The sequence below is a fragment of the Talpa occidentalis genome, unplaced genomic scaffold (genome assembly GCF_014898055.3).
Source record: "Talpa occidentalis isolate TD23 unplaced genomic scaffold, MPIMG_talOcc4v2.1 talOcc4.3, whole genome shotgun sequence".
NCBI lineage: Eukaryota > Metazoa > Chordata > Mammalia > Eulipotyphla > Talpidae > Talpa > Talpa occidentalis.
The window spans coordinates 27,463,084-27,488,402 of record NW_023603184.1 but is presented as its reverse complement, the minus strand read 5'-3'; the positions used below and the strand labels follow the sequence as shown (position 1 = coordinate 27,488,402).

Sequence of the window (25,319 nt, the reverse complement as noted above, 5' to 3'; positions counted from 1 at the left end):
AAGAAAGGGGTGTTTTGGATAGAGAGTTGGTTTGAAGGGAGTGAAGAAATCTTGATATTAGAATAATAATAATGATGGAAATAAAATACTGGAATCACTAACTCATCCATTCATTCATACAGTGAACAATTATGTTGCTTGTGTGTTATGTACTTGGTATTAGAAAAATGCAACACCTGTATCCTGACTTCAATAGAAGTCAGAACTGCATACTGTAACTAAAAGTAAAGAGAACCCGTGGAGATAAAACAGGGATCAGGTGTCCTCTGTGTGTCCACTGAGGGTAATATGATGGAGGAGGCCAGTGAGGATGACAGTTTGGACTGAGAAGAGATTTTCATAAGAAATGGGGAATAAGGGAGTACCCATCTATAATTAGAGAATCATCGTGTAAAAATAAGAGCTGGATCACAGGTGTTGGGGCAAGGCAAGATTTCAAGAGTGCAATAGCTAGGTTAATGTGAATACTAATGATAGTAGCTACCACTCATCATTTATTCCATGCATAGTTCATTTGTTTATTTATTTTTAAGATTTATTTGTTTATGCATTCAAGAACTGTAAGCCAGAGGTGCAGGGGGTTAGAGGATTCACCAGAGAAAGTGGGGAGCAAAACAGGCAGATCTACTGAAATACATTGCTGAGGGGAGCAGCGGGCCAGGCAGGAGAGGTTTGCTGCGCCATGTGTGTTGCTCCCTGGCGGGCTGGGGCTCGAACTTGTGCTGCAGTGGCTGGTGATGGCTTGATAGTACTGTCTTTAACCCCTGCCCCAGGGAGGCCCCCTCATTTGTTTATTTAATACAAGACACTGTACTAAGCACTGGGCATACAGTGAGGAGCAGGGTGGTCTAGTTATATTTTAATGAGTTTTACGCCATGTGTCTTTACTCCAAGAACCACAAAAGGCTAGAGTTATCTGCACTTTATAGATGATAACACTGAAGCTCAGAGAAGTTGAGTCACTTGCCCAGGTTGCACAGAAATAAAGAAACTGGGCTTGGATTTGAACACAGTTCTTTCTGATGTCTAAGCCTCTAAATCCCCACCCTGTACTAGAGAGAATGTGACTAGAGAAAGGACATCTGGATACAGTGGTAAAAAGGCCCTTAATGGGACATTTGGAATCAAGGGGTGGTAAGAAATGACAGATTTCAAAGACTGATGATGAAGATGGGGATTGATAGGAAGTGAGGAATGTAGACATTTTATTTGACCATGAGTGGAGGGAAAAGGTGCCTGCTTGTAGGCAGAAGACAAGTGCCAGTGCCCTGGGAAAGTAAAACTGGACCTCGAAAGGGTGGTTCAATTATCCATTCCTTCTAGGGGGTCAGCTCTAGCTAGCCCTGCTCTGTTGGAATTTGTGCCACTAGGCTTGGCCTCTTTGGGCTCTGAAATTTTTAGGAAACTTGAGTTCTGAGCAACTTGGGGCTGATGAGATCTAAATCCCTGAGTCTTCCCACTCAATGATCTTCATGCATGGGGAAATCTTGGCACCCCTAATAGCTGGAACCAATTATTCTGTGAAGCCTGGTGGCCAGAAGGCATCTGAAAGTGCTGAGAGGAAGGCCTCAGTGCCGGCGTGCATTATCTCTAGCACGCCAGCCGTGGAGTTGCTCTGCAATTACAAACTAGCGCCAAACAGATGCAGTTTAACAGTATATTGTAAAAGTTTAATGGTTGGTAAAGATAAGTGCAAAATTAACCTCTAAAGAACAAAGCAATTAAAATTGTACATAATGAAGCACTCAGCTAGACATGGTGGGGAGCCGAAGAGGGAGCGTGCCCATGAACAATTTGACTCTGTCAGGGTATGTTTTTCTAATTGTGTTCAATGAGGGAGGCATAGAAAAGTAAGATTAATAAGATGCACAGAAAAGGTAATAATTGATAGAGTTTTTAGAGTCAAACTGAAGGAAACTTGCCTTCTTAAAAAGTTGGGAACCTGGTAGTGCAGGCGGTTGAGCGCAGCGCTGTGAAGCTGTCCACAGCCTCTGCAGCGCCGGTTCAATCCCGGCTGGCCAGTGAGGGTCCCACATGGCGCGGCGGACCTCTCCTGTCGTGCCCGCTGCTCCCCTCAGCAGTGTGTTTCGTCAGTCTGCCTGTTCTGTTCCCTGCTCTGTCTCTGGTGAATCTTCTCACCCTCCCACGAATCTGGCCTGTACCCCAGTTCTTTTATGTATGGATAAATAAATAAATCTTAAAAAAAAAAAAAAAGTTGGGAACTAAGGGGGAAAATAGCCATAAAGGCCAATATTGAAAATTTGATTGTAGACTGTGGAGTAGATAATTGTATTCTATCTATGTTTAATTCCCTCATTTGGGGAAACAAAGCACAAACAAAGGCAAAAAAAAAAAAAAAAAAAAACATTGGGGACCAGCAATAGACAGCTGAATTGTGCAGCTACAAAGAACTGTTCTCTCTCTTTCTTTCTTTCTCCTTTTTCCTTTTCTTTGTTTTTCTTGACTGGCTGTGCCACTGCTGTATACACCCTGGAAGGTAGCTTTTTACCTCCATTACATTTTGGTTCTAATTTTCCAGGAAGCGGCCACCAGGCAAGGCTGGAATCAGTTCCTCAGAATAACTGTTAGAAACTGAATACATTCTCATCTTACACCAGTGAGAATGTATTCAGTTTCTAACAGTTATTCTGAGTGGATCAAGAAGATGTGGTACATATATACCATGGAATATTACTCAGCATTCAAAAAAGATAAGCACATGCAGTTTGCAGCAACATGGATGGAGCTGGAAGGGATCATGCTCAGTGAAATAAGCCAGAAAGAAAAAGAAAAATACCGGATGGTCTCACTCATAGCAGGAATCTAGAAAACCTAAATAAGGGACCAGGAAAATGAATAACTATAAGAAAGTGAAAATCAAAATCAACAAAAAACTATGAACCAGAGACACTCTATGGGGGGTGGGGGGCGGGAGGGGAGGGATTGGGGTCAGAATGGGGGGGTTGAAATTGTATGGGGACTATAAAATAAAATGTATTATTTTAAATAAATAAATAAATAAATACATTCAACTAAAAAAAAAAAAAGAAACTGAATACAGGGGTGGGGTTTAAAAAAACTCAATACAGGCTTCTCCTTTTTTTCTCTTCATCAGCCCCCCACTCCTTCCTCTCGTCCTCCTCTTCATCACCATCATCTGCATCATCATTTTCTTCATCATCATCATCATCATCATCATCCAAACCCTCTTGGGTTTTCCTTTAACAAATCCAGGTACTGTGGTGCAGCAGGTTGAGGGCCATGCTGTGAAGAACTCCGTAGCCCATGCAGCGTGGGTTCTATTCCCAGCCGGCCAGGGAAATACCCACATGGCACGGCAGACCTCTCCTGCCCCACTCGCTGTTCCCCTCAGCAGTGCTTTTGGTCCGTCTGCCTGTTCTGTTCCCCGCTCTGCCTCTGGTGAATCCTCTCACCCTCCCGCACCTCTGACTGTAGCCCAGCTATTGTATATATATATATAAAAAAAAAAAAGATAAAAATAAATCTAGGTACTGATCAATCTGAAATTGCAGAAGGAGAATTCAGAGACATCTACTCCCGTGACAAATGTTCTTTTCTTCATAAAGCATCAAAGTGGCAGGACACCTCTGAGTCCATTTTCCCAGTTCTTATGGGTGACAGTTTACAGAAACTACCTGTGCAAATTTGTTTTTGTTTTTTTATAAAGCAAGACAGACATTTAGGTAAAGTCAGTATTGAAACTAAGGAGTAATCCCTGGTGTAAACTACCCCAGGGGACGCATTTGTTCCTTTAGGTCCTGTCTCTTTATCTGTGCTGTCTGTGTAGCAGTGGACTGCCCCAGGGCAGGACACTGGTCTCTTTCCTGGCTTGCTGCAGTGCCCAGCAGGTGCTGAGACATGAACTTGGGTGTGCCCAACTTTATTCTTTATGCCTGCTTCAGACCAAACACTGCACATCAGAGAGTGCGGGTCTTGATGACTTGCATAATTTTCACTGTACTGGAACTGTAGACATGTAAAGAAATCATGGAGTAGAGGAGAGAAAATATAGTAATAATTTCAAGACTGATATTTACCTTGGATTTCAGTCTTTCTGAAATCAAGTTTGCCTTACAGGCAGTGGAATCTTACAGGGGTGATATATGACAGCTAATATTTAGTGGGCTCTAAATTTACACTAGGTATTGAAATAAACCCGCTAGGTGCATTATCTCATTTAATACACACAACAATTTTTGCAGTGTCTCCATTTCACAGACGAGGAAAGTGAGTGTTAGAAGTTGAAATGAATTGACTAAAGCCAGCAATCCAGCAAATGAGAAATGTAGACCCTGACACTAAGAGTGTTTCAATCCAGCACCTGTGCTCTGAATCCGTGACCTGTCTCCCAAGAGTAGGGGTCTTGGGTACATCTACGCTGCATCAAAACGTGCTCTTAAACCTCAATTTGCTCTCCTGGGAAAGGACGGGAGGTAATCTGTTAGGTCTGTTAGGTCCCTTCTGATTCTACTATACTGCAGTGCTGATCTCCTTTGTAAATTTCATTTTTAATGTGAGTTTGCTGTAGGTGCCTTTCAGAGATGATACCCAAGCTGACAATTCATTTTGATGTGCATGAAAAGGGCAAATCTCTTTAAGAGAAGACCCAGAGCACCAGCTTTCTTAATCTGAATTCCAATGGAGTAAGAGGAAAGCTCCTTAGAACAAATTTTCATTTCTGAGTGAGAGAATGTTCCGTATCTCAGCTTCATTTTTATCATCTGCATGATAACCTTGAGGGTCCCACTGCGCAGAATGTGGGGTGATGCTTGGGTCAGACACATAGCTGATTCTCATATTAGCACCCAGGATCCGCAGAACTGTCAAACTTCCCAACCTGTGCTCTCTCAGTGACACACGGACTGCCTGTCACTTGGTGGGTGACCACTGCTGCTGTGCTGAGGGGTGACAGAGTGCACCCTTCCCTCCAGGATATCTGGCTGCCCTGTATTTCAGAAAGAACCTCCTGACTGATCATGGGCAATACTGTTTGGATACTGGTCTGAAATGTCATCCCTGGGCCAGTGTCACCCTTTGTGGGGGTTGGTGGGGGGAATGTCTGATATGAATGGCCAATTTGAATTTGATTGGGACATACTAATGAGCCATTCATATGTGTGGGGATTTGTTTCTGATTAGATTAAGCTTCAGCGAGAGGAAAGAAACAGCCACTGATTAAAGACATAAAAAAGGAAACATTTTAAATGAGTAAGTGTTTCATCTTCATATAGCAAAGTATAAATTAAACATAGTCCAGGAGAACAGATTTGAATAGCAGCTAGATAGAGCTGAGTCCATGCACGAGGAGAAGACACTCACAGCAATCAGTGGGACTTAAGCCACCAGAGAGGGCTCTGGACACTCCTGAGTAAATGGATGAGCCAAGTTATCTGATAAAAATGCCTCTTAGGCTACTGATGCAAAGCCTTTTATTTGGATTTTATTTGGATTTCAAAAAATCATTTTATTTGGATTTCAAAAAATCATTCCCTGGGTCCCTGTGACATTCAAGCTCATTCTCATTCTCTGCTCACAGTGATGGTAATGGGGCAGAGATCTTGGTTCAAAACAAAGACATAGATAGTACACGTGTCCATGGAACCCTGATTTGGATCTAGGCCAACACTTCTGTCTCTGAGCATGAGATTTGGTAGTTTTGCTTCTAGCCAGCCCTCCTAGCCTCATGCAATGGGAATCTATGAGGGTCAGCCCTGTCGAGAGGGTGTCACCTGACCGGGCCCAGAGGTGCAGCTGCAGCCCTGGCCTCACCTGCTCACTCAGCAGTTAATGCAGCTACATGGGGCTTCTCTCTGGCTTTCTCAGGAATCCCGAGCTGTGTGTCATTTCCTAGTCCCAATCTTTTCTCTTCCACCTCTTCTTCCTTGGTGTTCTGGCCTCTGCTCTGGTCCTGAACTTGAACCAGACTCTCACCTATAGTCTGTAGGTCTATAGGGTATTAACACCCCACCTACCCCTTGCAATATCTTCCCTTACCCAGGGGGACTAATCTACTCTGTCTCCTCAGCTTCTAGAGGGGTCTTGCTCTAAAATGACTGATCACCAAGAATTAGGAAAATTGTCACCTCCCAGACACCCAATCTCTCCCCATGCCTGGAAACTTCTGTTACAAAGCCCCAGTCAATAGACTAAACTTTTGGTTATCGGTGCTGCCAGGCCCAAGCCTATCTGGTCACTTGCCTCTTTACATACTGGCAACTTGCATTAATCACAAGTCATGGGAATGACAGGCTGCCACAGCAGTACCCAGACCTCCAAAGATGAGTTTATTTCCTGCTCATATCACAATCCTCAGAGAGGTAGGACACTCCCCTGGGCAGCTTCTCTTTAAGTGGGACTCAGGTTGCTTCTCATGTGGGTTCCCCATCTTTGAACTTCAAGGTCAGCCTGACTTAAACACCCAGCACATAGGGAGGGAAAACACACTGGTGCTTGTGTACCTTGGCCAGGAAGTAACAGCTGCCATTTCCTCTCTCATTTAATTCAGCTGAGCTGCTCACCTGGTGCACCCTGACTATAAGGGAGGCTGGGGATGGAGGGGAGCACACAGGTATTAGTGAGCACCAGCAGCCTGCCAACCCTTGAACCCATGCTACACCTGGAACAGGTCCCCAAATCCAACATGCTTAGGCCAGACTGCTTCCTTTTCTTCCTTTCTGTTTTGAGTCCAGTGTAGCCTCGATTGGGACAATATTCATCAGGCCTGTTGACTGATAAGAGATTTGAAGTAACCATGATGAAGCTGTCCTTGGGGGGAACCATTTAAAGGATGCTTCTAATCTCAACAACCACATGTTTGTAAAACAATCCTCAAGGTATTTCCATAAGGAAAAGAATGGACCTAGGTCCCTAGTGTTTATGGTCAGAGTAGGGTTCAAGGAAAAGCTGAGGCCCCTGAGTGGTGGGGCCAGTTTGCTGAGCTTGGCACACGGCTGCCCCTGTAGGTAAGCGGCTGTTTCAGCAAATCGCAAGTCCTGCAAAACAACCTTTTTACTTTTTCTTCAAGGAAAGTTTCCAAACATTCCAGCACAGCTGGTGTCTCCATGGAATTCTGCCAAATAAATCGTTCTGCTGCCTCCTGATAGTTATGAAGAATCCCTTTCAAACAGGGAAACAGCTTCAAATGCCTAGTAGGGCTGACCCCCAATCAGAGCCCCTCAGGGACACCTTCCAAGGAAAAGAATAATTTTTTTCTAAGCAGCAGTTCTGTCCAAAGGACTCTTTGGCACTGTTTACTGCAAGAAGAGGGCTTGGGAAATTGTGTCCACAGGGAGCATTTTTCTTTGGGGTCTGGTGGAAGAATAAGCATTGTCAGGCTTTGAAAGTGTTTCCTTACACTTTAAAGTAATGGACTGTCTAACCTTGGAAACCTGGGGAAACACCAAGGAAAGTATAATGGTATAACTCAGCAGTTAAGCCCAAATCCTGACCCCCATTCATGTGCTTAGTATTTATCAAGTACCTGTCATTTGCCAGGCCATATATAAACACTAGAAATTCCTTAATGAAAGCAAGATGGTCTTGGGCCTTCTCTGATAGCCTGGACTTGTGGATGTATAAACAGGGAAAATGCTCTGTCTCATGGATAATCAGGGAGTTGCAACTTGAAACTACAGCAAAAGCAAATTTCACGCTAGTTGGATTGGCAAAAATTAAAAAGTTAGACAATGCCAAATGTTGGCAAGGATGTGAAGCAACATGAGTTCTCATCTGTGCTGGTGAGAGTGGAACTAATACATTCATTTTGGAAAGAGTTTCACTTTCCCTAGAAAAATTGAATATGTGTATAGCCTAAGCCTCAGAAATTTCATTGTAGTGTAAACATGCGAAGAGGTGTCCGCTCTGGGCACCAAAAGACATATCCCAGAATGTTCCAAGGAGCACTATTCATAATACAGGGAACAACCAGCCTGTCAACTAAAAAGAGGATGCATAAATAAATGCTGTCTATTTATACAATGGAGCACCAGGGTGCTGAAAATAAATGAAGCAAGAAGCAAGTTGCAGAATGCAGACACGGCGCTTCCATTTATATAGCATTCAAAAACAGGTAGAACAAAACAGGTAGTTTAAGTTGATGGCAGGGAAATTATGAACAAAATTTAGGATAATGAATTACCTTAGGGAGCAAGGAGGAACACACAGAGGTTTCTAAGTAACCACCAATGTTATTTAAACAGGGAGTAGGTAAACAGCTGCCCCCTTGTATTATATGTCTTTAAACGGTACATATGCATTTTACACAGATACACAGCTATCATTAAATGCAGTGCAAGAGGAAGTGCAGATGTTATGGGCATGCGTAGCAGAAGCATTTAACCAAATTGAGGGCATCCAGGAAAAGCAGGTAGAAATTAGCCAGGCAAATGCCATCATGCTCACTTAACGACAGGAATAAGTTCTGGGAAGTACATCATTCCATGATTTCAATGTTGTGTGAGTGTCAGAGTGTAATCACACAAACTTAGATGATACAGCCTACTACAACACTTTTGAGGCTCTATGGTATAGTCAGTTGGGACTGCTGTTGTATATGCCATCTCTCGTCGACCAAAACATCGTTAAGCGACATGACTAAATGTATGTTGTGGTGGGGAGGGGAGAAAATTTCCAGTGAAGGGATGATATGGGAAGGAGGCAGAACTCTAAGAACATGGTGTGCCCTAGAACTAGGAAAATTTGGGGTCACTGGACCGTAGAGGGTGCGAGATGAAGCTGCAGTGAATGGGAGAACCAGAGATCTTGCAAATCATGCCGAGGAATGTGATCTTCCTGGACACTAAGGGTGTCAAGTGTTGGTTCCATGTTTTACATTGTCCCTAGCCCAGCCCCTCCTCTAACTCATACACTTGACTTTCTGTGGCTCTCTGGCTTTTTCTTAGCCTTGCCCATATTTGACCTCTCTTCCCTTCGTGTTCTCATACAGGACAGGACTAGGGTGTGACAAGGAGGTGCCTATGGCACCTGAGATGAGCGTCCTGGCCCTGCTCAGTGTCATCACTTGCCTACATTTGTGAGCTGCAGCCACTATGCAAATGAGCTTCTGGTCTTCTTTCTACCAGCTCTCCTCAGGCCTCACTCTCAGCCTCCACCCTCCTTGTCTTCCTCCTCCCAGCCTGCCGGGTTTGGCTTTCTACTCTTGTCTCAGCATTGCACAGCCAAGATAGTTGAGACAGCTATACATAAAAAGATAATGAACCACATGAGCCAAGAAATAAGGACCACATGAGTGGTACAAATCATGTGTTTCACGAGTTTCAAGGATCTGGGCCAGACTGGCTTTGGATGGATAGAGAGCAGGAAGGAGGCTTTCTGGGCTGAGGGAACAGTAGAACATTTTGCCAAGAGCGAAGAGCTCATTAAAAGTCATAAGGAAATAAAAGCTGGAAAACATTTGGGATTTTATCCTGTGGAACCAAACCTTTCCCCACAGTAAACATCAGGAATAAATTGTAGCATGCTTTTTCACTGAGCCTGGAGAGAGCCTCCGCATCCTTCTCAACACAAACCTTCAGAAAGACATTCACAAGCAACTGGATTTAACAGAGGAGTATAAGTCACGTGCTATTCTGGCCACAGGCTGCAGGGCCATCACGAGTCGGAGACGTGGGTGCACCGTATCCTGGTGCCTGCCTGGCTTCCAGGTATAGTCAGTCTTCCCCATTTAGAACTCTGCCAGAAGTGCCTCCAATATGGGATGTTATTTGAGTACTAGCATAAAACAGAATCACAGAATGTGAAAAACAGGGGATCTTAGACATCACTGAGTCCAGCTCCTCCATTCGGGAGTTGGGGAAACTGAGGCTTGGAAGAGCTACAGTCTTGTTTATATCAGTGTTTATGTCCATGCAGAGTTTCTGTCCAAAACACTCAGTCTTCTGACCCTGACCTTGTACTCATAGCTCCCAGTCCTGGGAAGGGAAAGGAACCTTCCTAGGAATCCACAAGTGTCTGGCTTTGCTAGTGAGAGCTCTTCATGCGGCATCACTTTTAAACCTCCAGGGTATCATTATTCTTTCCAGTGAAAGACTAACGTGCAATAGAGGCAGGGTTCAAGCCCTCCATCAACCCCCAAGACCTGCATGCTTTCTTGTTCCCTGGGGGATGCTTCAAGCTTTTCAGAAACAGTAACAGGATAAGGCTCTTTGGGAAAGGCTGGTGGTTGAGTGGAACTTTGCTCCACCCTGTGTAACTGTGAACTGTTACTATCCACTTCAAGTTCTAGGCCACATTTTGGGGAGGGTGCAGCAGCTCCTCTGTGGGCATCTGTGAACGTTGGTGAGGTTGGGGGCTGTCTCTGCAGAGTTCATAGTTCCCCAAAACAAAGCCACCTGCTACAGCCCGTGCTCATTTGATGACTTCCCGGATTTTACGATGTTAATTTAAGCTCTGCAGCCGAAGTAACTCTCTTCAGTTGCAGCACTATGCACTTAAATGTCAGCGCTTTGCTGAAAAACCACTTGGGTTTGAAGGAAGTCATTGTGCTCAGTAAAATCTGGCCACATTTTATGTTTATCGCCTTTATTAGAAGATCCAGCTGAGCAAGTTAAAACTAGCTCTCCGTCGTTAGTGAAAGCCCAGGACTCTTGAATTGCTGGGCTCACTCAATCAAATCACTTACTGAATATATGTCAAATGCCCATGGTGGTGAGTGTGACATGATCCTTGTCTTCCTAGAGCTTATAGTCTAGTAGGGCCCATAGGGCAGGCATGGAGAGAATAAATGCATAGACAGAAGTATTGTAAATAAGTATTATTAAGAAAAAGATTGGGGACTATAAGTACTCAGAAGGATTCTAATTTAGACTCAGCAAGTCAAAGAAGGTAATATTTGAGCTGGGTAATATTCCATAAAGTTGGAAAAGCAGGTGCAAAAGCACAGAGGTAGGAAAGAACTTGAGGTGATCAAAAACCACATGGTCTGGTGCCCATTAGAAGCCACAGGGTCCAGCCCTGGACTGACAGGTGTCAGGTGTCCCAGGGCCTGGGAGACTCAACAAAAGCCTTCCTCATTTTTTTTAAGATTTATTTATTTATACAAGAACTGGGATACAGTCAGAGGCACGGGAGGGTGAGAGAATTCACCAGAGACAGAGCAGGGAGCAAAACAGACAGATGGACTGAAGACACTGCTGAGGGGAGCAGCAGGCGTGGCAGGAGAGCTCTGCTGCACCATGTGGGTTTTCTCCCTGGCCAGCCGGGAATCGAACCCGCACTGCAGAGGCTGCAGGCATCTTCACAGCACAGCGCTCCACCTGCTGCGCCACTGGGGAGGCCAAAAGCCTCCCTCATTTTAATGAGCCTGAGTTATATGCACCCTTTGAAGACATCTAGGTAGTTGCTTCCTGAGCTCTGTGACCTCATCTGACCTCTAGCTTATTGACCCTTGGTCTTCATTTCTCACTCTCTCCTCTGGTGCCTGTCTTCCCCCTACTCCCTTCTCTAAGCGTCCCCTCACCCTGGAACTTGCAGTGCCAGACCGTCATTCTGTCTCACAGCTTTACCCTTTGGGCACAGCCCTTCCTGTCCGTAGCCTCCATCTGGTTTGGGTGCTGCTGGGTCACTCCAACTATGACATATGTCCCAGGCCCAGCTCTCCTACTTTGTCATCCCTGCCCCAAGCCTTCACAGGAATTTCCTGATTAGACCTCATGCTCCAGGAGGTGCAAACACAGGTGATCTCCTTTCCTGTCCCTTGTCAATCCTTCATGAGAGTGTTTCCAAGGTCAGTTGTGGGAAATTCTTTTGAGAATCAGTTTGTAGCAAACCAGTGATTGGTGACGCCTCTCCTTGCCCCAGCATCGCGGGTGCAGGTTTTTTATTGTTTATTTCAGTGTCATTTTGGCCCGGAAGTGCCAGGATAAACATGCTGAAGCCACATCTTCTACTCCCACACCCAGCTGCCAAGAGCCCAAAGGCCGTATTCAAGGCAGATGCCCTCCCCATCTCCATAGATGAGTTCCTTTCCCCAGAAGGAATCATCCACCTGTGGACAGACAGGAAGGGCTGTGCCAGAGAGAAGGGCCACTGGATGGCAGGTGCAGGTGTGAGCCAGAAGGGTGGTCTGGCATTACAAGTTCCAGTGTGAGGGGGTGCCTGGAGGAGGGAGAGGAGATGACCTTTGGGTCAGCAAGTGCTCGGTCTCAGGCTGCTGGGCAGGACCCTCTGAATCTCAGCCCTTCTGTCCTCTGTTGGGCTCCAGCCAGACACATGAGCCTCCGTGGTCATTTGTTCCCTGAAGGTGGATGTAGAAGAGAAGCCAAAAAGCAGCGATTATAATGGTCAATATAAAGTAATAACAAGTGCAGACTGAGGGCTTCTCACATCTGGCATTTTCAGGGGATTCCTGAGCCCCGAGTCCTCTTCAGGAGGATCAGCCTTTCTTATGTAAGTAGCCCAGAGTCGCTGCTCAGCCTGCACACGTGGGTGACAGAATTGCCCCCTGGGCCCTGTCCCCACCTCCTTGACTACTGTGGTGCTCATATTGAGGCAGGCACAGGGGTAAACTCATATCCGCCCTCCACCTCCTTTGACTAGGTGAAACAGGCTGGAGAGGAAAGGTAGCCTGCCAAAGGTGACCCAGCAGCAGGTGGCAAAAGTAAAAACTTTGAATCCAATTCTTGCTGGCCCCAAAGCCATGCTTCAGAACACGGTGTGCCTCAGCCCCTGTGCCCAGCTGCTCCACCTCTGCTGGAAACCCTCATCTCTCCCGGACACCATTTAGCACATGGCTAGAGGAGAATGTGGCAAAGAGCTTGGAGAACATTTTGAAAGAGGAGATAATTAAACAAGCAAGTACAAGCGTGCTGTGATCAGGAAAGACAGAGCAGGGACAAGGAACGTGACAGGCTAACCACGCTGAAGGGGAGTGATGCAGCACAGGGAGTCTCAGGGGCAAGCAGAACCTGGAGCGGGTGGCAGGGACTGCCTGAGGACGGCAGGGGCTCTGCTAGGGAGGCCCAAGCAGGGGGTGTGATCCAATTTACACTTTCAAAAGATCACTCTGGATGCTGTGTGGAGAAGAAACTGGCAGAAGGGAGGACAGTGGTTTGGTGCTGCTGCAGAGTCCAGATGAGGTATGATGGCAGTCTGGGGCAGGGGTGTGGGGGGTCTGGATGAGGGCAGGTGGTTGCAGGATGGGGAAAGGGAAGTGTATTCAAGAGTTCATTGGGGTTCACAGGCTCCCTTTATGTGCAGCTCAGGGCGGGAGGGGAGGTGCTGCCTCCACCCTTCCCATTAGAAGTGCTGCAGATGCACCCACTCTAAGGTGAAATAATACTGCACCGACTCTGAAAACAGGTCTGGAGATAAAAGAGCTTTGTGACAATCATGTTCTGTGTTGTGTTGCTGAAATATGTCAAGGAGTAGCTTCCATTCCAGTTGCAAAAAGAATAATTACCCTGACTCTTTGTGTTGTCAATAACATATTCACAATATTCACTGGCTTTCATTGAAAATCTGAGCGGAGTGAATTAGAAATCAGTGGGATACCCAGAATGTACAGGTCGTGGAAATGAAGATGCATAGCCGGGGGGTCATCGCTGACTCCCTCTACTGATCCTCAGTTCCACCCCTGGGTGTGGGAACTTCCTCCAAAGCATGGGCAACTCAAGAAGGCATTGGTTCTTCATCAGATGCTCTCAATAGCAACTATGTGGCCTTGGATAAGTCTCAGTTTTCTTCATTTGTTATTATTTCCTTGTTTGGTGGTGATAACAACTACCTCACAGGTTTATTCTAAAAATTCTGCTTATCATATGTATAATGAGAGCATATTATGTGCCAAGAATTTTTCTAAGATTTTGCAGAGAAGCACTCTGATCTTCTCAACAACCTCATGAGATAGGTTCTAGATGAGGAAACTGAAACACAGTGAGATCAAATGACTTACCCAAGGTCACATAGCTAGTATGAAACAGAACCAGGATTTCACTCCAACTAGTCTGATTCTAAGCCCTTTGCTCATAACCGCCACACTGTGCTTCCTCACACACACACCCCAGTGTTGGCACATAGTAGATGCTCAGTGGGACTGTTTCCTGTCCATCTGCCTGAGTAATACACTAAGAACAAGCTTAAAAAGTGGTAAATCAGAATTGTCTCCAATTCTAACAGCCTATAGGAGCCAACTGGTATGAAATACACAGGTTAGTGTTCTTTTCCTAACACAGAGAGGAATGATAATAAACCCAAAGCTGACCATCTTTTGGATAAAGGCCCGTGGTTGTTGTTGTGTACATGTTATATGTGTGAACATTACCCACCAAATTGTTAGTATCTGACCAGTGACCGCCCTTGTCCACCAAGAGATACTGATTTTTTCTTCTGAAGCTTTGTTTATCAACTCTGACCAGGTATCAGGTTTAGCTCACATTTTAAGCATCAACCTTCTGTTGGTTGGTTGCTGGTTAAGCATCAATCATTTGTTTATTTACTCAACAAGTACTTAAAAAGTACTGCTAGCTACCAGCCTTGTGTTGGGTGCTAGAGATAGAAATGGCACTGGTTCTTCCCTCTGGGAACACAGGATAATCTATCAGCATGTAAGTGGTGACATTAAGAGTTATTGGGGGGCCAGAGGGAGGGGAGGGGCCTGAGAGACTCAACAAAAGCCTCCTTCATTTTTTTTTTAAGATGTATTTATTTATACAAGAACTGGGATACAGTCAGAGGCATGAGAGGGTGAGAGAATTCACCAGAGACAGAGCAGGGAGCAAAACAGACAAATGGACTGAAGACACTGCTGAGGGGAGCAGCAGGCATGGCAGGAGAGGGGTGCTACCTGAGAATTGAGCAAAGACCCCACAACAGAAGGACCACGTGTCCAAGGTCTTGAGAAAGATTTTTTTTCAGCTGGAGGAAAGCAGAGACACTAAGACACTGTCCCTCAATTCTCAGAATGCAAGGTCATTTTTCTTCATGTTTTTCAAAATTAAATTACATCCAGGTGAAGCTCCTACTCACCCAGTGAGAAATTTCATATTCCCTTCTTCGCAGCTCCTCTTTCTTGGATTCTATCAAAACTGGCACCAGAAAGATGGAGAAAGAGAAGGCAGCCTGACTCAGTCCCTGTGGTGATCACTTACCTTTCTGCAGACTCATGTGGTCCATTGAAAGTGACATCTCTGCTGGGAGGCCCTGCCAGTCCCTCCTTAGGAAGCACTGTTGCAGAGACCATTATCAAGGGTTTTGTTAACTTCTCCTCCAGGGTCACGACCAATCCAGATCTTCAGTTGTACAATGTCTACTCTCTTCTTTGAGGGGTGGAGAGGATGGAGAGAGAAGTTGCAATCATTCATTGCTGGTAAATTCATAAGCCACAAGAAACAAGACATGAATTAATGACCCAATAATTTCTTATAATAGGAGTAGAAACAAGGTACAGCTCCCTCTCTTTGCAGACAGTGGTCTAGAGAGACCAGATGAAGAGAGCTGATTCATTTATGCTCATGTTGCCTGTTCACCTGTGGGCCAGATTAGAGGCTCAAAGTCGGGATTGAGCACTGATGTGTGGTTCCGTGTCTTCTGCAGGTCTGGCAGTGTGGCGGGAGTGTGGAGGTCCTGCCCTGCTCAAGGATCGCCCACATCGAGCGAGCCCACAAGCCCTACACCGAGGACCTCACTGTGCATGTCCGCAGGAACGCCCTTCGCGTGGCCGAAGTCTGGATGGATGAATTTAAAAGCCATGTTTACATGGCATGGAACATACCCCAAGAGGTAGAGAGCTCCTGTGGGGATGGGTTTCTTGGGGTTTGGTGGGAAACAAACGAGCAAACATGGTACTAAACCCTTCTTCCCATGCGTCAACAGGAGTCTTATAAGTGGGATCTCAATCCCCAAAGATACTACATGTTGAAGGAAGGGGTTGACTGTGAGGTGCTAAGCCATGTCTTATTCCTGCCCCACCCTGGTCAGCATCTTGAAGAAACACCTTAGTGTCCTCATCTTAAAAGAGAAAGTTCCCCCCCCAAGTGACTCCAAGCTTCCTCATGCTCCGAGGTCCTCAGCTCCTCTGATCCTAACTCTTTCATGGCCCTGAGTTACAGATTTACCAGTAATTACCAAAATTCACAAAATGTACACAAAATTTATCACAAAATTTATCTCTATAAACGTGATTGAAGCTTCTCATCAAACATTTGGCCAGAGCAATACAGAATGTCCATATGCCTTTGGAATTTCTTGATCGATGTGGATGGGTGGGATACACTCTCACAGAGGCCCTCAGGAGAAGGAAGCTATTTTAGACATTTTTCAGGTTATTTTAACCTTCATGGAACCTCATCATTGCCTACCACCGTCCTCTGTTCCTCTAGACACCAATGCTTAAGAAGTGCCAGAGAAAAGCAATATGTCTTTAGTTTTGATCAGCCTTGCTGTATGTCCTATGGAAATGACCTTGGACCAGAGTTGGGAAAATACAATAGATACCAGTCATAGGCTCCCAGCTTACTTACCAGCCTGTCTGCCTGGAAATTATTGCTTGGGTTGCCTTCTATGTGAGAAAAGCCTCCATAAGTGTTGGCATAACCTCCATTTTTCCCCCCAAGTCTGTGGCTTCCCCTTGGGAGTCCTTCAGAAAGCCTCACCTCTCTCCTCTAATGGGTAAATGATTGATCTTAGCTTAAATTTTCCATATGAAGGCCCTGTTCCCTCCACTAAGCTAATGTTGCTCTGGCTGAATGATTGAGAAAGTAGGCTAAGTCGTAGGCAGGAGTTGTTCAGCAACCATCCCCTAAGCCCCCAATACCACCATGGGGGAGGAAGACTTGGGTTGGGTTGCATACTCCCACATTCACTGAGATTTCAGCAGTTGGGAGGAAGAATGAGGTGTCAAAGACTACTGTCGGAGTGCGGCCAAACCCAATGAAGCAGCCCCAGATTGTGTCCCTGACAGTGGGAGTGTTTCTAGGGAAACAGCAGTGTCTTTGGACCCATCTGGAACTGTGGGCGTTGGATCACAGTGTTCTGGAGGATACTGAGCCCCACTGTGGGTGTCCTCTGATAGCAAAATGGCAAGAGTGCTTGGAAACTCCCCAGGAGCTCACTGGTGAAGCATGTAGACCCCCTCCACCACCCACTCTGCTCAAGGACTAGAGTCCTGTTCATGCTCCTTACCCTTCTCTGCACCCCTTAGTTGCAAACCTTCTAGCATCTGCCCCATTGAAGCTTCCAGATATTGAAATGGACAACAAATCCAATGAATGGTAAAGACCTGAGTAAAAATAATTGAGAAATGATGAAATAGCATCTGTCCATGACTCCTCCAAGGGGCTGATGAAACCAGGGTGGCAGGGAGATTGGAAGTGGGCTCAGAAAATAGTGGATGCAGAGGCAAAGTGGCCAGGATAAAGCTTTAGGTGGAGAAAGAAGAAGTCAGTGTGCTCCTTAAAATCTCTCAACACCCCACTTCCTTTTTGTGTCCAAACCCCTTCTTCCACCTCTCATCAAACTTCTAGAAAGAGTCAACACGTTTTCATCCCCAATTTACTTCTCAAGTCACCTGTCAATGCTCCATGGAAACAGCTTTTGATAAGTCATCATGGGACTTCTAACTGCTTAATTTAATGGACATTTAAGAATCTTGACCCAATCTATGGTCATATTCAAGGGTTGGTTTTATAGTTTATCTCACCCTTTGGCTTCTCCATATTCCACAAATAAGGGACACCATCCAGTATTTATCTTTCTCCTTCTGGTTTATTTCATTTAGCCTACTCCCTTCCATCTCCACCATGTAGCCACACATGGCATGAGTTTAAGCAATGGTACTTCATTAAAAGTAAGAAGAAAAAAGAGAATAAATAATAATATAAATAATAATAACAGTAAATCTTGAACTGACAGGATTCCAACTTTTCCTTGAAACTCTGCACTCCCTTGGCCCAGGACTATACACCCCAGAATATTCTCACCTAACTTCTGCAAGGCTTCTCTTGCTTCCACTGGATGAATAAGTGTCCCCGGAGGTGCATCCTCAGCCATCTGCTCTTGCTATACACCACCTCCATGGGAATCCACCTTCTCTGGCTTTCTACTACCACCTATAAGATAAGTTCCTAATTAATATCTCTAGCCCCAACATCTGCCTTTAGCTTCAGACTTAATCTCCAGCTGCCAGTCATACGGCTTTCTCTGGGTGTTCCCACGGGTGATTGAGACTGAATCTGACAAAAATTGCTTCTTCTCAATTCTCCTGTTCTTATTCTCTCAGTCTATGAAATCACCACCTGCCAGACATGTGGGCTTAGAGCTTCCTTTAATCACACTCTCTGTCAACCCCCATCCCCAGTCTAACACTGAACGCTCCTTTTTCCACCTCTGCCTCATCTCAAAGCTGACTTCAGGCCCTGTCTCTTCCTCTGCTGCAGGCTCTGCCTGGTTTCCCCGGCGCGAGTCTTCGTCCTCTCAGATCTATCCTCCACACTATCCAAGGCTATCTTTGAAAAAATTCACAGTGATCATGTCTTGCGTCCCTTAGAATCTTTACATAACTCTTCACCCTGCACAATATCAAGCATAAAGTCCATCCTTCACCTCTGCCCTCCTCTCCAGCACCGTCTCCCACCACTGCTGCTCTGGAGACTGTGTAAGTTGCATGGATGATGGCGCCTGCCCAGCTCTCCCTGTCCATAGCACGTTATTGAATATTTCTTCCTTCTGTGTGTTTTGCTCAGTTTGTCCTCTGTTTGGGATTCCCTATCTTCTACCTCTTCCCCAGTCTGCCCACCCTATGCTAATTCCTCTCCATCTTTTGAGGCTCAGCTCCAGGCACCCCTCCTCTAGGAAGCCAATGCCAGCTAGAGTAAATGCCCCCTTTGCATCCATGACTCTGTCATTGCATCATCACCCTGTAAAAGAATGTTCTGTTCTCCAAGTCACTTTCCTTTCTCTCATTAGACCAGGAGCTCTCAAATCTGGCTGAACTTTAAAATCAATTGGGCTCTAGCCCCAGAGATTATTACTTAATTGGATTGGAAGGGAACCATGGACCCTTTTCAAGTTTCTAGTGTCCATCCAGGGCTAAGAACCACTGCACTCGACCGTGGCCTCCCTGAGGACAGATTGTTATTCAAATTTGTGTCACCATGCCGAGCATAAGGTGGGCACAGGGTCAGAGTTCAGTAAAACCTCACTATTGCTTATTAATAAGTGAATCTGCTGCCAGTTTATACGATTCCTTTCTCTCTTGATCAGTAACTCCAAAAAGCATCTCTGCAGAGGACTGCATCAGAATCACTTGAAAAACTTGTTAAAAATGCTGATTCTTGGTCTCTTCCTCAGAAATTCTCATGAGTATGTTCATAGTAAATGTTTCTTTGGATGCTGGTCTGGGGCAGCCAGGTTTGGATAACATTAGTTTAACTGATCTTGCTCATCTTGCCAAACTCAAGTTTAGCATCACCTACTCCAGGAAGCCTTCCCTTGCCACCCTCTCACTCCATCTCAGGTGCCCCACACCATGTGATGGCCTAAGAGCCCCCCCTTTGTTCTCCCTCAGTGTTCTCTGCTCCCCTCCATGTGTCACACTGTGTGCAGAGAATCTGTACACTTGTCTGGGTCTTCCAGACTCTTCTTTCAGGCAACACCCATGACTTCCTCCTATTTGTGTGCACAGTGCTTAGACAGCACCTGACACATACTAGGCACTCAGTAAAGATGAACTCAACAAGAGAAAGGAGGATATGTGGATGCTAACATGCCCTCTGTGTTTTCCCCAGGACTTTTCCCCAGGACTTTGCCTGTGGCAGTATCCCCAGGCTGTCTACTCAATCACAGGCTCATCTGTTATCTATTTATTTAACCTTTCATCCCAGCTGCAAATATGGAGCTGGAACCCTTCCCCCTGCCCAGTGACCAGCTTGAGAATTAAATCCATTAATATATGTAAAGACTTTGAGCAGTGTTTGGCAAATAGAAAGTGCTAGATAAGTGCTAATTCTTGTTGCTGGTGTTATTGCAAACACCCTCTGCATTCCTGGCCTGCTTTAAAATGCCCTGGCTGGGCAATCATCCCTCCTTGTTGCCTTCTGTGCTGAGACCTCGCTGGGCTGCAAGCTGAGCAGTCTGCCTTCTCGCTGGCTGCCTTGCCATGGTCAGCCCAAGCTTTTGCAAGGTCAGAGAGGCCTCGGGCTTCTGCGTCCTCCTACTTTAATTGAAAATCATTTTGCTCATCAACAGAAAGCCCAACTGCAGCAAAGTATCGGTATTTTTTTTACACAGGGTTCAGGAACTCTGTGCCTGGCCCTACTTCCTCTTGCCAAAGCCAGGCTGAGTGTCAGGGATGAGTCACTAGAAGGAGGGCCTAGCAACAGCCCTCCAGTTCAACTCCAGGGATTTGGTGTGTGGTGGCACTCACTGCAGGGACACTGGATAGCTTTGTGTGTGGCTATGTTACTTTCCTCAGGCTTCCATAACAAGTTACCGCAAAATAAGTGTCTTAAAGCAGCAGAAATGGAGTCTCTCACAGTTCTGGAGGGCAGAAGCCCCAAATCAAAGTGCCAGCAGGGTTGGTTTCCTTCCGAAGGCTGTTTGGGAGGATCTTTCCAGCTTCTGGTGATTCCTAGTGTTCTTTGGTTTCTAGATATTCATCGCTCCAGTCTTGGCTTCTGTCTTCGTGAGATCGTCTCTTCTGTCTGTCTCTGTGTGTCCAGATCTCCCTCCTTGCTCTTATTAAAGATACCAGTCATTGGATGTAGGCCTCGCCCTAAACACAAGATGATTTCATCTCAGATCTCTAAGTTTATCTGCAAAATCTCTGTTTCCAAGAGCAGTCACATTGGACCTTGATGGGCACAAATTTGTGTGAGGACACTGTTGAGCCCACTAAGTATGTGCCAATAAAGAAAGATACGCTTATTGTTTTCTAATAATAAGGGCTAAGTGACCTTCTCTGAGAAGGTTTGCTTACTTCTCAATTTCTGGTCCCTGTTCTGAAAAGGGGTTTGATGCAATTTAGTATGGTCATGCTGAGATGTTTAAAAGGGAAGCAAAAGTCAATTAATGAGCAGGAGGAGGGAAGGGAGATGATATCCAGGAATAAGCTGAGCAAAGCTCTGGTTCTTGAGTTTCCTAGAAGTTAAAGTACATATGGATCCTTGATAGATTTTCTCCCTCCCACCTTTCGTTAGATTGTAAGGAGAGACATAAGGAGATCCTGAGTATAAACAGAAAGTTTCCCCATGAGAACACAAAATGTTGGGAAAACGCAGAGAAAACATAGAGGCTCCCCATAAAAAATGAGACAGTGCTAACTGGTCTATATATGTATATACAATTTGTCAACCTCCCTCCCTCTCCCCGCTCCACAATTTATACATAACTTGAATATATGCATATACAGAGACGGATGCATATAATTGCCATGAAGGCAATTATAGCATGAAGGGGAGGGAGGCATGGCTCCAGGCAAATAGCTTTGTGATATAAGGATAAAGAGCAGAGACATTTAATAAGTTAATAGCTAACCAATTCCTTGGCCGAGGAGGCCTGAGCAGGTTATATTTATTGCTAGTTGCTGTGTTGGCTACTTCATAAATATTTTCTCAACTCGATTTCATCCACATAGCTCAGGCACAGCTCTAGGCCAGTGGCTCAGAGATAAGTCAAACAAGTTTCTTGATCGTAAGGAAGCAAGGGTCCAGCAGGGAAACGCCAAGTAACAGTTGCTAGGAGGGTTCTGGGCGGGAGCCAGGAAGAGACAAATCACAGCTGAGGTCATTAAGTACTCAAAAGGAAGGTCTTTGCTGAAATTACACCCTAGGAGTCTGGAAATTGAACCTTCCGGCTGCAGCAGGTTCAAGTTTTTATATTACCTGAATTCTCATAGGCAAAAACAAATGTATTTCTTTTGTATGTAATTTTTCTGTCGTTGCTTGTGCACAGTCCCTATTGTCTGTTCTGTCCATGCCCAGATAGATGTAGCAGTCATCTCTGTGATTTTTCTCAGACATTTCAGATTTAAGTTCTGGGGATTTCATTGTCTACCTGACCCAAGGAACTTGCTTGAAGTTGATGGTAAAATCAGAGAGGGTCACGCACAGACAACACACAGACTGCAGTGCCCTTCGGGGGGACTGTACTCCTGTCTACCCCCGTCTCCACTCTGAGCTGGTATCCTAGGAGACACCCCATGCCCCTTCTGGACTGTGGCTCTAGCCTCTGCTGTGGCCTCAGTTCTTTCTCAGCTAATTCTGTGCTGGCCAATTGCTACAGGGATTCACAGTGCTCTTCCCTCTATTCTGTGGCTACAAGAAACATGGACATTAAAGGATGCCTCACTCAAGTGGTCCTCTTCTCCCCCTGGCCTGTGCCCCTTCATGGCCCAGGGGCTACCTCTCTGATTCACCTGAGAAGGGTTCTCTGTAAGCTGAGACTCCCGAGCTTGAAGTGTCTGCCTCTCGCACACGAACTTGATCGTAGGAGGAAGAAGGGCAGGCTTGTCCAAGTGTGCTGGGAAAGGTTAAAAGCACAAACTGCAGGCCCCATGGATCAGACTCAAACCTCAGCTCCACAATTTATTAGCTGTGGGGTTTGGGTTAGCTACCATGGAGGTCACTGGACCTCTCTTTGTCTTAACACCTCATCTATAAAATAAGGATGGTATAGTGCTACCTGGTAGCTTTAAATGGGACAATACACATAAGTATAACCGTATACATGATACAGAGCTTGGTGCTTTGTGTTGTGTATCCTTAGCTGTTATGACACTTAAGAATAGTATTAGACTTAACATTATTCCACCTTCAACTCTTATCCCTTCCTTCTTTCTCTCCATACAGTTCAGAATCTCTTACCGCTTTCCATTTCTTTTATCCATGCCCAGATTACAGGCTTTTTTTTTTTAAATTTTAATATAAGAAGTTGGTGGGGCCTCCCTGGTGCCCTAGGGGTTAATTCTGAGCATTATCACTACTATGGCCTGAGTTTGATCCCAACCAGGGAGCTGACCCACATGGCGCAGCAGACCTCTCCTGTCTCACCTGCTGCATCCCTCAGCAGTGTATTTCACTCAATCCGTCTGTTCTGCTCCCCACTCTGTCTCTGGTGAATCCTCTCACTCCACATCTCTGGCCTGCACCCCAGTGCTTTTATGCAAAAATAAATAAAACCTTTTTAAAAATAAAAAAATAAATATTAGAAGTTGGCATCCTTATTTTCAATGGCCTTTGATGACAGCCCCCGACAGCCCCCATCAATGCTGATCCCATGTTTCAGAGTCCAAATGAGGAAGGTTATGGGGTTAAGATACATGTTGGGAAATGTGTGGGCTGCATTCCCATGTCATCCATCCCTTCACTAGTACAACTCGAGGAAGTCTGGGGAGGGTGGTGCCCTGGTGGTGGCTGCATTTCTGTGTTTGCATCCCTCACAGGACCCAGGCATCGACATTGGGGACATCTCCGCAAGGAAGGCTCTGAGAAAACAGCTGCAGTGCAAGACCTTCCGGTGGTACTTGGTCAGCGTGTACCCGGAGATGAGGATGTACTCGGACATCATCGCCTATGGGGTGGTAAGGAGCCGGCTCCTCAGAGTTTCATGCAGACACAAACAAAGAGCAAGACCAGAACGCAGTGCCCCTACTCTCTCCCCATGGCAAGCCATGTGTACCGCGTGGCCATTGTTGCCCAATCCACAACGGGTAGTTCTGTTAGGGTGGCTCTGCAGAAACTGCTGTCCCCAAACCTCTCTGAGCCAGGGCAAGCTCCTAGATTCATGTTCTCCCCAAACTGTCAATTGAAGCTGAACAGTATTCACCAATTTCAGGCAGAGAGTCAGGGAAAGCAGTGGCAGTGGCAGTATGTGTTTGTGGCCATTGCTATTTTAGGTCTTGGCCAAAGGCATTCTTGTCTTCCGCACAAAAGATCTCATCTATGACCATGTAGAGCAGTTTTACCATGTAGCCGCCTTATTTCCACACCCATATTCCTTTGGTTGGTCAAATGGTAAGTGGCATATACTGGGTTGTGAGCTAACTGTGTCTGAGTCCATAGCCAGGGCTGTTTCCACTCTGTCTTATTAATCACCCCAGAGGGCTGAGCTGTGAGAAGCATCTCTCTGGCTGGAGGAGGTCTCTGACCACTGCATGTTCACCTGCCAGCCATTGCTCAGGGCCTGGCCAGCCTTCCCTCCCTCCTGCCACCTCCACAGGCTGGGCCCTGACGCTTGCTTGTTAAGGAGCCTAATCAACTCTTAATGGGGCCAGTAGGGAAAGTGAAGATGGGCAAAGCAGGATGCAGCCACGAGAGCATTTGCTGGAGCTGAGTCATTCTTCCTCAGGGTTATTTTTATTCTAAAATGAGAGATCAGACGTCTCTCAGGGGCAGAGGTTTTTTGTGTTGTTCCTTTTCCAATCCAACTACGTTTCTCAGGTCAAATAACCTCCTGGGACTCCCGGTCAGGCCACTGTCAAATCTGTAATTAATCCTTGCATAGGTCCCATTAATCTGTAATTAATCCATACATAGTCCCCATTAACGACTCCTGCAGACAAGGACCTGTGAGTCCTGACATATGGGTGCAGAATTCCCCTGATCACTGAGCTCTGTGACTGGGAGATCAGGTCTTTGGATTAATCCCAGCTCCGATGGTGACAGCAGAGACAGAGTAGCATCTGGAAAGAGATATGCCTGATAGCTGAACATTAGTTTTGCCACTTACTTCCTGTGTAACCTTGACAATTTGAAAAACCTTAAAGGTTATACTCAAGCCATTTCACGGGATGTCTTTTCCAGTTCCTATTTGCATGCCGGAAAGTACAAAGAACTAGTACTTTGGAGAGTGATCCCAGCTCTGCCCCTTGTCCAATGGTGATGCTATTCATTTGTTCCTCATTCATTCACTCCACAAGTTTTTGCACTCTCCTCTGTGTCAGATTTGGCCCATGTCATAGACAGTGGGAAAGACTGAGGCCTAGTCTTGTGACAGGTAAGTAAAGAAGCAGGAAGCTTTCAGTGCTAATTGCTGCAAGAGAAGTGGGGCTGCTGGGAGCCTAGCACAGTGGTCTCACACCCGGCCTGGGGTCAGACAAGGCTTCAGAGTGACAGAGGAAGAGGAGGCTTTCACCAGGCGAAGAGAAGGTCAAAGCAGAGGGTGACACAGGGTGAGGGGAACAGCTTTTCAGACAGACTGGTGAGGCAGAGCCTCTTGGCACCACACACTTCCTTCAACTTGCGAGACAGCTTAGTGACCTGGTGGGATCATTTGTAGAATAGGATAATGCATGGGAAACTCTTCAGATGTTTCCCAGCACTTAGATGCAGTCATAAAAGTGAGTTTCT

At 45.8% G+C, this 25,319-nt stretch overlaps 1 protein-coding gene across 2 annotated transcripts in view; it reads left to right on the top strand.

The window, feature by feature from the left end:
- The window catches only part of GALNT18 (polypeptide N-acetylgalactosaminyltransferase 18), a 332,754-nt gene that overhangs the window by 266,517 nt on the left and 40,918 nt on the right, over positions 1-25,319 (top strand). For both annotated transcript variants that reach the window (XM_054699371.1, XM_054699372.1), the window contains exons 7-8: positions 15,571-15,756; positions 23,414-23,551. In XM_054699371.1, coding sequence (XP_054555346.1) covers positions 15,571-15,756; positions 23,414-23,551 — 324 coding nt within the window. The remainder of the gene's footprint in view (positions 1-15,570; positions 15,757-23,413; positions 23,552-25,319) is intronic.